This window comes from Megalops cyprinoides, chromosome 6 (genome assembly GCF_013368585.1).
Source record: "Megalops cyprinoides isolate fMegCyp1 chromosome 6, fMegCyp1.pri, whole genome shotgun sequence".
NCBI classification, from domain to species: domain Eukaryota; kingdom Metazoa; phylum Chordata; class Actinopteri; order Elopiformes; family Megalopidae; genus Megalops; species Megalops cyprinoides.
In genome coordinates this window covers 9640586-9654573 of record NC_050588.1, presented here as the reverse complement: position 1 = coordinate 9654573, position 13988 = coordinate 9640586, and the positions used below count along the sequence as shown (strand labels likewise).

At 41.9% G+C, this 13988-nt stretch overlaps 1 protein-coding gene across 1 annotated transcript; it reads left to right on the top strand.

Annotated features, from left to right (window-relative positions):
- Positions 1–3932: 3932 nt before the first annotated feature.
- LOC118779250 (protein BTG2-like) lies at positions 3933–6519 on the top strand. Its single transcript, XM_036531251.1, has 2 exons — positions 3933–4367; positions 4814–6519. The coding sequence occupies exons 1-2, from the start codon at positions 4220–4222 to the stop codon at positions 5176–5178; spliced, it is 513 nt and encodes a 170-aa protein (XP_036387144.1). The 5' UTR covers positions 3933–4219; the 3' UTR covers positions 5179–6519.
- Positions 6520–13988: the final 7469 nt, after the last annotated feature.

The window sequence follows — 13988 nt, the reverse complement described above, 5'->3', positions numbered from 1 at the left end:
AAATCTGGCCGAGAGCAGGATCATGAGTGACTGATGTGCGTACGAGATTGAATTATCCGTTTTAAAGATTCAGTGAATGAGATAGGTGTGATAGCCTTGCGTACTGTGTATTACTGAGCGATAACTATAAGCCTAACATTTATGTGAGACGCATCCACCGCTTATATACAATATCCACCTAGGTTGATGTGATGCAGCGAGACGCAGAAGATGAACAGCACTGGTTCCTGCATACGATTGCCGATCTTGAGTCATTTCAGTGTTTGGTTTGACATTTCTTTCATTTTACGTCTCTTCTTTACCATGAGAAGCAGAAGTTCAATAGCTGTTTTGCACACGAGGTCTTCAGGGATCTGGGTTGCAATTAAAAGAATCAAGCTGATAGAGTAAGGAAACCATTTCAGCAATTCACTTGCTAAAATCTTTGGAGCAAGCTTACGCTGTGGTCCCCAGTCACTGTGTGTAATGATAGGCCATTTGATATTATGAAATGAAAAGGGTAAAAAAAAAATCACAATAATACAGGCAAAACGTCAGCCAGTAGTTGACGTACAGTCCGTGAGTGACATCTACTGTGAGTAAAACGATACTACACTGAGAGCTGTTCGAAAATACCGCCTCGCTGTGGTCACAGGATTGAATTTTATCAGACAGTTTCATCCTCCAAGTGTCACTATGGAGGGTCTTCTTATTCAAGTACCACAGGATAGCAACGAAGAAAAACGATGCTTTGGGTGGCTTAAGTGGAGAGCGAAGTCCAAACCGCACTCAGGTAGGCTGCTAGATGTTCACTGAACAACTTTATTAAGCACACTGGATAACAGAACAAAAAAACGGCTGTATTGCATACTACTGAGCACTTGCTAGGGGCTTGCTATAAAAGATAGAATTTGATAAATGTCTAATGCAAAATACAGAATCAGTTATAAAAATACAGTTGACCTCTGTATATTTCTGGGTTAATCTTTTTTTAATAGAGAGCAATATTCTGAATACAAAAAAAAAAAAAAAACAACATACTTTTGACAATTGGAACTTTTTTTAAAGAACATGATAAACTAGTGAACTAATGGGTTCTTAGAATTATCTCCCAGTTCATGTGTCATTTGTGTGTTATTGTTCTACTTTTGACAGTCGTGTTTGGGTTAGTTTTGTTGCGGAGAAACTAATAGGCTGCTCCTTCTTTAAGGTGTCTGTCAGATATGAATGTATTATTAATAACGTCAACCATTACGCCACAGACGTATGCCTTGCAGTTCTGTATGTTGTTGGCTTTCATGTAGAACAAAGGGTGCGCCTAAACTTCTACAGCTACTGGTTTTATAGTATTGCTCATTTAAGTGAAATCAGGTGTGAAACGAGCGAATCATTTAAGCAGAGTCGCCTGCTCTAAATTGAACGCATCACGACTATAAACTTAAACTGCTTAATGTGCCCCCCTAGTGGTTGGCGATCTACTACTGTCAGATGTGAGAAATCAACACGCATGGTATCCTTTGCTAGAAACATTCATAACACACCTTAAATCCCACAATACTTTCTTCTTTCCTTTTACGGATGAACTGAAATATTTTAGTAACGATTAGGCCTGCATCTTCATTCCCTGCAATTCAAGTTCCACAAACATTTTTACCGAAAAACAAAAAGTATAATTTCAAAAAAACGATGAAACAGTTTCCTTTGACCAACACTCCATGCAGTTATTTATAAAGACCACTTGCTCTTTGAAGGATCTACACGGAACGGTGGCTACAAAGCATAAAAGCAACAAATACTCGAAGGGTACATAAATATTGCTACAGTAAAATATGTATTTACATGCCATAGTATTTCTGACGGGATGTTTTCCCGAAGATATTTCACCAAATCTGATGTCCAGACATCTGGAAATACTTTCAGAGTTGCACTTTTAAAAGCAGTCAAACTCGCCATGCTAAAGTAAACTAGGTTGTACATTTTATCGCGATTAAAAGCGTGCATCAGTCAAAGTTTTGGAACTGTTATAGCAACAATATTGTTGTTTACCACACAGATTCGCCATCTAAGATAACATGTAACGGCAAGCCGACTCATTGTAGGCTACACTGATAGGTAGCTAAACAAATGAATCTCTTGGGTGATTGCTGTTGGTTGAAGTACTCATGTTCCTTTGTTCAAGCTGAAAAGATAAAAGGCAGTTTAGCATGGAACTGAGCCGCGTGGATTGCCCGAAACCCGTAATTTCATTTATCGCTTATTTACGGGCATACCTCCCTCAATATGACTGTTTACCTGCTGTTTGCCCGACTGCGACTGCAATGCAAGACCTCTCTAAGAGAATGATAGCGACTTACATCCGTCGATGTTCTACAATAATGACAGAAAACTTCATAAAGTTCCACCTTTTGCAACGTAGAACTTTATGACAATGGAAAAGGCAGAGACGCGAAAAAGCATACGATGAAACAGATTCAATCGGAGTAAGTTGGACTAACAGTTTTGTTTGAGTAGAGGTATAACACAGCAACAACAGATGTGAAAAAATTAAGCATTTGAGATGGTGTTAGAGAGAGCTCTCACTTCTGTTCTGTTGTGTCCACGCAATGCATGCTCTCCTTACGGCAACTGGCCACATTGTTTTCCACACGAAGTGGAAAAAAACTCACAGCACTGAGAGAATTTAAACAGTCAGCAATTTCGGATTGATTGGAAACTGAAGCGACCTGACCCACGCAATATGTCACTTAAACCTTCTCTGGTGAAAAGTAATTACTTGAAGGAGCACATGCCCCTAGTATGTTATGTTCCGTCGGGATTGAGCCCTGTACAATTGTTTTTACAGAATCGTTGCCTCTAAGAAACATAGGCCTCAATGTTTTCCACTGTACTTAAAGGTAGCTACTTTAGCAGTGAGTAAAACAGTTATATATAATAAGTATTTAGTATCAAATTCAATTCAGGTACAACAAAGTTTCAAGAATGTAAGAATCACTAACGAAAATTGCAACAAGGTGAGCTAGGTCAAACAACGCTAATGTTTGTGTTTGTTCATACAATTATTAATGGCAGTTTTACAAAATAAAACTACGACATGTAGGTATCTTTTGTGTGATTTCACAAATACGCCATGTACACCTTCATCATTGGGTAGATACACACACGCAGAGATTGCGTTAAACTAAATAATTTACATTTAATTTACAGGGGGTTCACCCACTAATTCTGCATGCAAAAAAGAAGGACGTGTCCCGTAGTGTTTCTGATCAACTAAAGTCACATCTGGCCTGGCCACACTCCCATAGCAACAATTATTCTTATCTATAAACGTGTGATATAAACACGAATAACACCACGCTACAGTCAGTATTACCCTACCCCTTCGACTAATAATAATGATAATTATAATAACAACAACTGATTTTTGTCATGATACTATTTTTCAAATTCATATTTATTAAAGTTACAGGCGATTGCTTTTACTGTGTTGTTTAATGTGTTCACTCAAAGTCGATAATCTATAGGCCTACAATAAATTACAATGAAGTGTAAAAAGTGTAATGTTACAAATAGTATGCGTGTAACCAGTGGTTTCAGTGATATTAGACTTGCATAGATATGCTATATTACGGTAATACTGCAAAGATAGATACTAGAAAGATAATACAATGAATTGGTTGAAAAGGGTGAAAAACGTACTGTACTTTCCAAAACTGTCGTCATGAGGACGTTCGGCTCTGACGTCAATTTCTCCAAATAAGGACAAGCGGAAACTCATTTGTATAATCCCTCCATGTTTTGCCACGCAGTGAGCCAATCACAATGTGACATTATTTGTTGGGGGCGGTTTTTAGACTCCCATTGGTTACAAATGACCATCAATCAGAAATGAAGCTCTTATGTCACTCTTTGTGCATCCTTAATAAAAGGCGTTCTAGTCAGTTGTTTGAGGAACAGTTGTTGCGGGTCTGTGGAAGAGTGTCTCAGTGTCCCATCGTTGTTGGATGCTTCTTTTACTTAGCCATCTGGAAGAAGAATGGTTGTTAGGTAGCTACGTTAGCTGTCTATAATCAACCTGTTGTTTTTAAACTGTTGCGCTGAAATAACTTTATAAACGCGACCAAGAGCCAAGGTTTTCAAGGAGACTTTTGGTGACCAACATTAGTCGGTTCATCCGAAACGTTACATATAAAACACATCAGGCCTTTCCGTTAGTGGTAGATTCAATAACTACCTGAGGACAATGAACCACGGCTACGGAACCAAAACTGAAATAGCCCCAGAGGTAACGGCGGCAGCAGATTTCGTTTCCAGGCTGTTGAGAACAAGAGGTTTCCTAAGTGAACAACAGCTTCAGATTTTCAGCGACTGTCTTCAGCAGGCATTATCAGGTAATATATATATATATATTTTTTTTTTAATGAGTGGCTGGTTGGTGAGTTGTGTATTATAATTAATTAAGGGTCTTAGTTCCGTATGGCTTACATTATCTTAATGGATTAACTTTTTACCTTTAGCTAGCTAGCTAACTACAAGTAAGCTACCTATATTTGCAACAGTGAGTTGGGCCTAGACGTTTAACAAGCCTAGTAAAACAATTGGCCAAACTCGTCGAAGGTTAAATTGAAACTGACCAGCTAACAACTAGCCATGGGAAGATGGCAAGCTTGAATGAGGAACTGAAAAATAATTTGGAAAGCCTAGTGGGCTATGTATATATAAAACCGAATTGTTGCAAATGGCTTGCTGATGTTAGACTAACAATTAAGTTTGCTAAGTGAGAAGTAGTCTTATAAATTATGTATTCCATGCCATAATTTTATTTTTTTCTCACCAGAACACTACAGACACCACTGGTTCCCCGACAGACCCCAGAAAGGCTCGGGCTACCGTTGTATTCGGATAAACAACGAAATGGATCCCATCATCAGTAAAGCTGCCTCTCGAATCGGCTTAAGCAGCGAGCAGCTGTTCCGACTCTTGCCGAGGGAGCTGACTCTTTGGGTTGACCCTTACGAGGTGTCGTATCGGATCGGAGAGGACGGATCGATCTGCGTGCTGTACGAGGCCGAAGTCCCCGCGGCCCCCTCTGGGCCCAGCAACGGCAACACTTTACACAACTCCGCACTGAACTGCAAGAACCGCGCTCTGATGGGTCGCGCCAGCCCACCAAAAAACTACCTGATGACTGTCTCTAGCTAGATCGAGATCCATTGCCATGGGTGTCCCGTGCGATGGGTCTCTGTAGATGGACAATACGTACACCAGCCAGAGGGCGAACAGCCACGCATAGTGATTTTATGTCTGACCCCCGAACACTCAGGTTGCAGGTTGCCCCCAGCAAATTCTAAGTGATCAGTTAGAAAGGATCTCACATTTTGCCTCCGTTTTATTTTCCCAGGCCACCCGCGGTCTGAAGCACTCCGTATGCAGTGCAGCGATTTCCCAAGAGTAAATTGTATGTAGGTCTAACTTATTAAATTTATGGAAAGGTTGCTTTTGGCAACTAGCCGATGCGCTTCCTTTGCACTGCCTATGTCCTTAGTATATGTCTGCATATTGAATCAAGCTTTGAGCTGTATTTAAGAAACAATTCGGACACTGCCCAATTTACCTTTACCCTACCCTACCTAGGGGTTTATGATTATCATAATGGTGCAATAGTACTGCTTCTCCTGGTAAACACAATTGCTTTGGGTACAGTCCCTTATTTCACCCAGTTACTCCAATAGCTACATGTTGGGGACAGTGGCTGTTTTTATTATTTGATCATTAAGAACATGTTTTAAAATGAGATGTTTGGACGCTCTGCTTGTTTAGTATGGGACCAGCTGTAGCCCCTCCCCCTACTTGGCCATACTCCACCATTGCTTTACATGTTTGACTCCTTTCGCAAGTGAAGAGATCTGCCTAAGTGAAATGACTAAATTGAATATCACTGCCAAACAATGACTTAGGCCCTTTTGTGCAATAGAGCAAGCATATTCAAAGACCAATCACTGGCACTATTTATTTGGAACTATGGCTTATTGTATATCTTAATAATTGGTCACAGTTGCCTTCCAGCAAAAATTTGTGAAGCTGGGTGCCCCAAATGTGTTATTCCCGAAGGACAGAATCTTAGACTTGGTACTGGAGTCAAGAGGAATTTTTTTTTTTGGTTAATAAACAGAAGTCACGTGAATGAATGGTTTATTGGAACTTTAAGGCTTTAAAGTTACCTTTACGAAGAGTGTTGCCTGTCAGAATAATGTGCTGTGCAGTGATAGGTTGTCCAAAATGTGTTGGCAGCGGACTGGCATGGTCTGTGCCCCATGCTGGAGTACGATTTCCTCCATCTGCAGCATTCTCCTTACTGAGCTGTTGAGCAGCTGAACTTGTTTACTGTTTGAACAAAGAAAATGTAGAGTTTGTAAGCTATGAGAAGCAAGGTATGCATTTTATGTACATTTTTTATGGATGTGTACATATATAGATACATGTACAGTTTTGTACTTGAGACAAAGTAATTTTAAGACAATAAAAACCTTTATGAATTTGAAATGATTTCCTACATTCTTGGAGCATGCATGCTGTTGGCTATTCATTTCAAAAAGATACCCACTCTAACTATAAAATAGTTATAAAATGCTTTTCACCTAGTAAACATTCCAACACTAGACCTAATCAAGTTCCTGTTGCCGCAGAAATCAAAGACGGGGTCTTGTTTTCTTTTAAAAGACCTCTACAGGGATGCATTTGGCTGAGCAATGTATGTTGTGGACCTCTGTAGGATTCAGATGTCTTGTCCAACAATACCAAGGTGTGATCTTTTTTGAGGTTTTCAGCTCCATGCAGTATAAAGCCAAGATATACCACCTTGTAGTAAAGGTAAACCTTTCATAGAATATTTGCATGATATGTGTTTGAATGCATCTTTGACACTTGAATCTGTAGCTCATAATTACGTTCATGTGCAGTAAGTGAAGGAGAGAATGTTGCAGAAATCTGTCCATTATAGAGTTTAACACTTTCAACATGTTATTTGAGCTTTATAAGAATGGATTTCTTCTTAACATGTTTAAATTTGCCTTTTCACATTTCATTCAGTAGATTTGTTCCCACCCCACTCAGCCACCCTACTCATACAGTTTCATCCAAGCTGGGTGAAGTGGTGCGTGTTTTGGTTTGGTTTGGTCGCCTGTCTTCTCTCCAAGTCATGAATGAGCAGGCTTAGGAGTAGCTCCTAATGTGGCCCTGGAGAACCCATTCACTTCGGCTTTATTACTGCTGGTTGCTGGAGTACACAGTACATGATACACAAACGGATGTACAAGTGTAAAAATGGTAAGTTGTGTAAGTTGCTCTCTATAAGAGCATCTGCCAAGCACCTGTCACGTAATGACTCAACATGTATCGGACCACACTGTGGTCCCACAATCCCCGGTGAGGTCAGATGCGAGAGTCAAAATGGGTCTTTCAGAAAGTAAGGCTGCATGTTCAGGGCAACAGCAGACATCAGAAATATTAGTTGTGTCCTAAACTAAAGCGCTGTGTACCTGCGTGGCTTTTACATGTGTGTCTTTCAGCCATGTCCCTCTGGCATCTGATTGTCACTTCTCTCGATATGGTGTTCTACATTCTTTGTCCATACCATCATCCCTTTCCCATTTCTTGCTTTCTGTTGTCCTCTGTGCCATGGCAACTGGGGTGCCTTGTGCCATGAGCAGATTGTCAACAAGTTGCTGGGAGAGCCCCTGGTCAGAAGCACGGGTCTGAGCCACTGCCTGTGAGCAGCTTTCACAAAAGCCATTTAAACGAGACAACTCCCACAGCATCGCCCGCAGTTATTTATGTCACAACGTGAAACTCAGGAAGCACATTTAGCTGGAAGTACCAACCAATTACAGAACACACTCATGAATTAATCAGCATTGGCCCATTTTAATAAATTCATGACAAGGATTGAGTGCCTGAAATCTCCATATCCTGCTGCAGTCTTTTGACGTCAATGGCCATTCATGAAGACCTGAAGTTTGCCAAGGAAGGCATAAGTGCCTTCACAGGACCTTGGAAGTTACAATACACTCATTTGGTCAAGCGCCAGAAACACTAAGTAGAAAAAAAAAAAGACACTAGACCGTAGGCGCTCTGTGTCCGTAATTTCATCCTGTTCAACACAAATGCATCTCTTTCCCTGTCTGATGGAACTGCCAGACCACAGTCATCCTGAATGATTTAGCCTGTGGAATAAACTGCAAATCAAAGCAAATACTTGATGCCAAAGTCTCTTTTTAAAAATGCCTCCATCAGTCCAGCAATGGTGTCTTCTGCATTATTCTGACACACTGCCATGTTGCCAGGTGTCTAAAAATAGCGACCAGTGTTAACAGATGTATTGCAGGTGGCACGGCACACCTCTTTTGTACCCAGTCTGGCTCATACACCTGTCAAAATAGGTTTGATAGAGGACAGTGAGATAACTTTGAAGGAACCAGAGCTCATACAAATTACACATTAGTAGTGAGGTATATTTTCTAGGAATCGAATTGGTGTTAGATGGGCAGGTGTATGTGCACATTGGAGCAGGACGTCAAAGTTACGTTGCCCAGCAAAGGCTCAGTTGTCTGGTCACGACGTAGGTTGAAATATACTCAAGAAAGACCTTTCTTTTAAACTGGGCTGACCTTTTAGCTTTGAGCATGCCAACAATCCCGACCAGCGAATGTGGCTTTAATGTTTATCAGAGAGCAGCCTGGTATCTATTGTGGAGACAGGGAGGGGAGGAGGAGGCTATTATTATCTGCGTGTGTGTGTCTGTGTGTGTTTTTGTGTTTGTGGTATCTGCAAAGCACATAAAAGCTCTGTGGTGTGTGTGAGTGGCTGGGTGGCTGGGTATGCTGGAAAAGGGTGGGAGGGGGGTTTATCTTACCTCTGAATTGCAGTTGAAAAGTTGAGTGGGGCTATCCAGTGTGCCAGACCACTGGGCTTTTCAACAACAGAGCTGAAAAAAACCATTAACAAACACCACAGGCAGAGGCTCACGAATGCTAAACAAGCTTTGGAAATCTTGAGTTTTGTTGGCCAGTAAGAATAAGTACGTGAACCACAAGGAAATGGAGTGGTAGTATGTTTCCTTCTGTTTGTGTACACATGTCAAGAAAGTTACCTTCCCACTATAGGTAGAAATATGCAAGCACCAAATGAGGTCATTCTCAGTTTTGGTAATGATTACACAATTGCTGGTTAAGTACAGAAAGTCGACATATATATATACATACATAAGAATTTTCTTCGTCTCATCAGAACTCTTCTTGATTTAATGTTTGTGGTACTGTATGGCAATGTAACTATATGGTGCGTATAGTAGAACAACCATTTTTTGTTTTGAATATGTCGTTTTTTAACTGCAGCCTGAGCACAGAGCCTTGGGCTCTCAGTATAGTACAACTCATCAGGAGTTCTCCATGTAACATCTGCAGGCTGTAATTTAGACTTAACTGTTAACCTCCCCAAACCTCATACTGACCAAGACCCACGCTGACTTATGATCCCCAGCATGTTTCTGCATGTATCGCCTGGATTTCTATCCCAGTATATTAAACAATATGACTACTGTTCATTCACAGCTCCATTTGAGATCTAGGCCCTGGGGGGCGTCTTAGTCTACCCCCATACCTCCAGCTCCATACTTTCAGATCAGAAAGGTACTTGAGACACTTTAATAAATTAAATTCAAACCTGGTTGAATGAGGTCTGTTAAAGGCCATATGGACTGTAACTTGAGGAAACTTTCAGCTGGGATTAGGCCTGAGCGTGTCCAATTTATGCTGTACATGACGCGGATCTCTCACAGTAATAATATGAAACACAGTTGTTCTGTGAATGTCAGATTCATTCCCAAGGTGTGAAAAAAACAGACATTTTAACTGCCTCTCATTTGGCAAAGGCAGGAACGGCCTCCAAATTAAGGTTAGGCTGAAAATAGCCTGTTTGTACTTTGCTTTGTGCTGAGTCTATGTCTGTTATCAGAGTGGTCTTTTTAAACTGAAGCAAACAGAAACCTAAGCTCTACCTGTGGGCTTTGCTAGTGAATATATTTAGCTTGGAAAAAGAGAGATGTAAGATGGGTATTTTCCGATGCTGAAGGTTATGACAGTACAATAGAAAGCTATCAGAGGCTGGTGACCGGGGGAACATTTCTTTCCATTCTGTCTGACCTTTTTGTCCTCACAAGTAATATAACAATAATGTACAACTGTTTGCCCATAAGACTGTTCTGTAAAAAAATAAAACTCAGGGAACATGCTTAGCTGGACAGACCGAGCAATTACAGAACCGACCAAGAGGGCCACGCACTTAGTGTGTGCTCTTCTTACACATTGCGTACATTTGGAAGAAACAGCACTCCCAAGTGTTGTCTATTATCACGACTGGATGTATTACCACTTACAGATTCTAAAAACATTTCTAATACTCTACACCTCAGATCTCCAACTAGCATGAAAGAAGCTTATCTTAACCCCACAAATTCACAAATAGTAGACTAATCTGATCTGGATTTCCAGCTAATCCAATATTGTCTGTTTGTTGATTTTAGTCTGAGATGTGTTCTCTCCTGTTTGTGTTATATTTGGCTGATACATAAACTCTTAGCACTATTTTCAGGTTTCATTTCATGCATGTTCTGCCCACCCTAAGCATCCATGGCTAAAATACCTCTAATGACATCCTGTTAGCATCATTTTTATTTGAAGGTATATAATGGTTGAAACTCTAGACACACCAGACAGTTTGTTCCTAAAAGAACAGCATATGTGTAACCAAACACTCAGAATTAAAATGAGACCAAGCATTGTACTGCATCACCAGTCATCACACTGGAAACTGGAATCTCCAGGGAGGAAGGTTGAGCAACTGGCGGTGTGGTGAATACAGTATGCACAAACAGACAGGGAGAGAGATCTGTGAAGCCCCAGCTCTTTTGTTAAAGCTATCATTGCGGCCACAGCCAAAAGGCTCCAAGCACATCAACTTGGAGCGGCCCAGCAGTAGTGAAATTTCCATAAGAAAAGCCAAGAATGCTCTAAGAGGGGAGCCCCCCCTCCACATCACCCCATCGCCCCATCGCCACTTTGTGCCCATGAAACCAAGGGGGCATTAAAAAGCCCACGAGTGAATGACCTGAAAACTGAAAAGATCTGCCCCCCTGCTCCCTCCCCGCATCGCCCTGTTGATCCAGCGACGGGACGGAGGGCGAGGAGCCTGCCGCACGCGAACGGGACAATTGGCATCGCCTCACTGGGTCTTTCATGGCCGGGCATCTGGTGTTTTTGAAAGACGGAGACAATGAAGTGTCTCTCCCCCACTCGGCGCCCCTCTCTCCATGGCCGCAACACCATCTGTGAAGCCCCCCCTTCCCCTCTCATGACCCCACACTAAACTGCCAGCAAAAGGCTCTTTTCAACAGGGCGACCCCCCACCACAGCTCCTCACTCAGGCCCTCTGGAGTCTCCCAAACTTTTCGCTAGGCAACAAGTGCCGGGCCAGATTACACTCTGATGAATGGTGAGGGGAGAGACTGATTAGAGGGACCAGGCCATCAATTCAGACTGGTTTAAGCCTCTGGTTAAATTCTACCCGGACAGGTTTGAGAATGGAAATTTTCCACTGCGGGTGTCAGTGAATGATCCGGAAAGGTTAACTCACAGGAGCTGTCTTCCACGAAGCAGGGCTAGGTAGTGGAGGCCTTTTTCCAGGAAAGCTACCTCTCTCCAAATTAACCCAGCTGCTGAATGTGAACAGCTCAGCTTGACCAAATGAATTTATTACAAATGACTGAGATTGTCTGATGAGCGGGAAAAAAAAAAAAAAACTGGACGATGCTGGAAGACACAATGGCTTTCTGAGAAAATCTCCACAAATGAACAAAAACATGATGAAACATGATGAAATGGCCAGCACAGTGCTGTGAAAAACACACACGCACATAAAATTACACGCGCATGTCCAAAACATCGGAGCCTCAAGTAAAGTCAATCCCCATTCTAAATGTTTGTGGAGACTCCAGGGCCCACATCATCAAAACTAATGATCAGCGATGACAGCAGCGTTTATATTTTCGATTTCCTGAAGAGCAGCACAACCACAAAGTCCGTCAGTGTATTACAAAGCTCTGAACCTTAAATAGCTCCTCTGCATTTCCACAGTCAAACAGTGCAGACTATGTATACATATGTCTGTATTACTTATAATAGATATATGTGATGTTGTGGTCTAATTTTCGTACATTGTTTTGTTTGTGAATGCTGTATATTAAGTTGCTAATATACGGTTACATGCTTCCTGCTTGTAATGTTTTTTATGTTTGTGTTGTGCTTCCCACCCAATACTGCAGATGCAAATTAGTTATAAAGCTAAATCTGGTGCACTAACATGTTGTGCAGTCTCCCTGCTAAATAAACAAATAAACTAAACTAAATTGAACTGAAAAAAGTACTGACCAAAAATGATTACATTATACCTACCGCTTCCATTTAATGCAGTGACCTCTTAAAGTGGTCAGATGCATTAACTGGATTATTAAATGCAAATTAAGTTACATTAAATTAATGTGTTAGCTCCTCCCTCTCCTATCACAGCCTGGGATTACTTTCACTCTAAATATCAACAGTGTTACTCTGATTACATGAAACTCTCAAGGATCTTGTAGCATTAGCACTGATCCAGATCAAGATGTTGTGCTGACAAAATGCTCTATTCAGGGAGGTGGTTCTGACCACGAACAGATGTAACCACTGGAAATTTCTTCAATCAGAAATGTTGTGTAAATAAGGCCATTTTTCCGGGAATGGTTGATTAAGCTTTTGCAGTTTGCAGTAAATCACACTCGCTGCGCACACAAGTGTACCAAAACTGCCAAAATGATTTACCCAACTAAATGTACCCGTGGGGGCTGTTTAAATATACATTTGTACTGCATATTTGTTTTTGTGTATATATCTGTCTGTGTATATCTCTGTTTGGGTGTGTAAGCGTCTGTGTTTCACTGTGATTGTGTACAGCCTTGAGAATGTTTGTGTGTGGAGACAGTATTGTTCCGTCTCAGGACAGAACAATAAGGGCTGGGGGTAGGGATACTGATATGGGGGAGGTTGGTTTATTGGCACTGGTATGTGTGTGTGGGGGGGTGGATGTGATTGCATTCATGGCAGTTAAGAGATGAAGGCAATGAGAAGGATATGCAGGAGACTGCGAGACAGGAAGGGGGTTGCAGGTCTCCCTCTGCAACACCCCCCCCCCCAACGATTATTGAGGTGTGGTTAGCCGCCCCACCTCCGGCCGTTATGCCACCATACACCACGCATCCTCCCATGCATACACACTCACACCCACAGCCACAAGACGCAAACATACACATGTGCACACTCACACACGTATACAGACACATGCAGACACAACATACACACACCCGCTTGCACACACTCACTCACACGGTCACAGAAACAAACATTGACATACATGCACACTCAGAAACTCAGAGTTCACATTTCTCTCATGACCCAGGAAATAAAAAGAAGGGGGGGTAGGGTGAACCCCTGTGGGGTAGGGGGTCATTGAATTTCAGCCGAGGCCACCTCCCCGGCTCCTCTGCGGTCACAGATAGCTTTGCAGGCTCTATATTGCGGTGTGTTGCTCTCCCCGACTCCCAGTCAAGGCCGACTCCCGTCTTTGTGTACAGGGCGCACATAGGCGTGAGTGCCCTTATCGCGATACAGATAAGATTACAGTCCTCTGGGTGTTCTGGGATTGAGTTCCAGTGAAGGTGTTTATGTTCATTTATCCCCTCCCTCCCTTCTCCTTCTTTCCTGTGTTTGTTATTGAAAGATCGCATGTGGTTTCAGATGGTAGCGGGGTGTTAAAAATGTGTCCTTCGCTCATTTGCCGCATTTCCGCATTGTTCAGCCCCCAGATGTCGCTGGCCCGTGTGAAGCCAATAATCCATTATAAACAAAGGCCTTGGGCCTAAACGC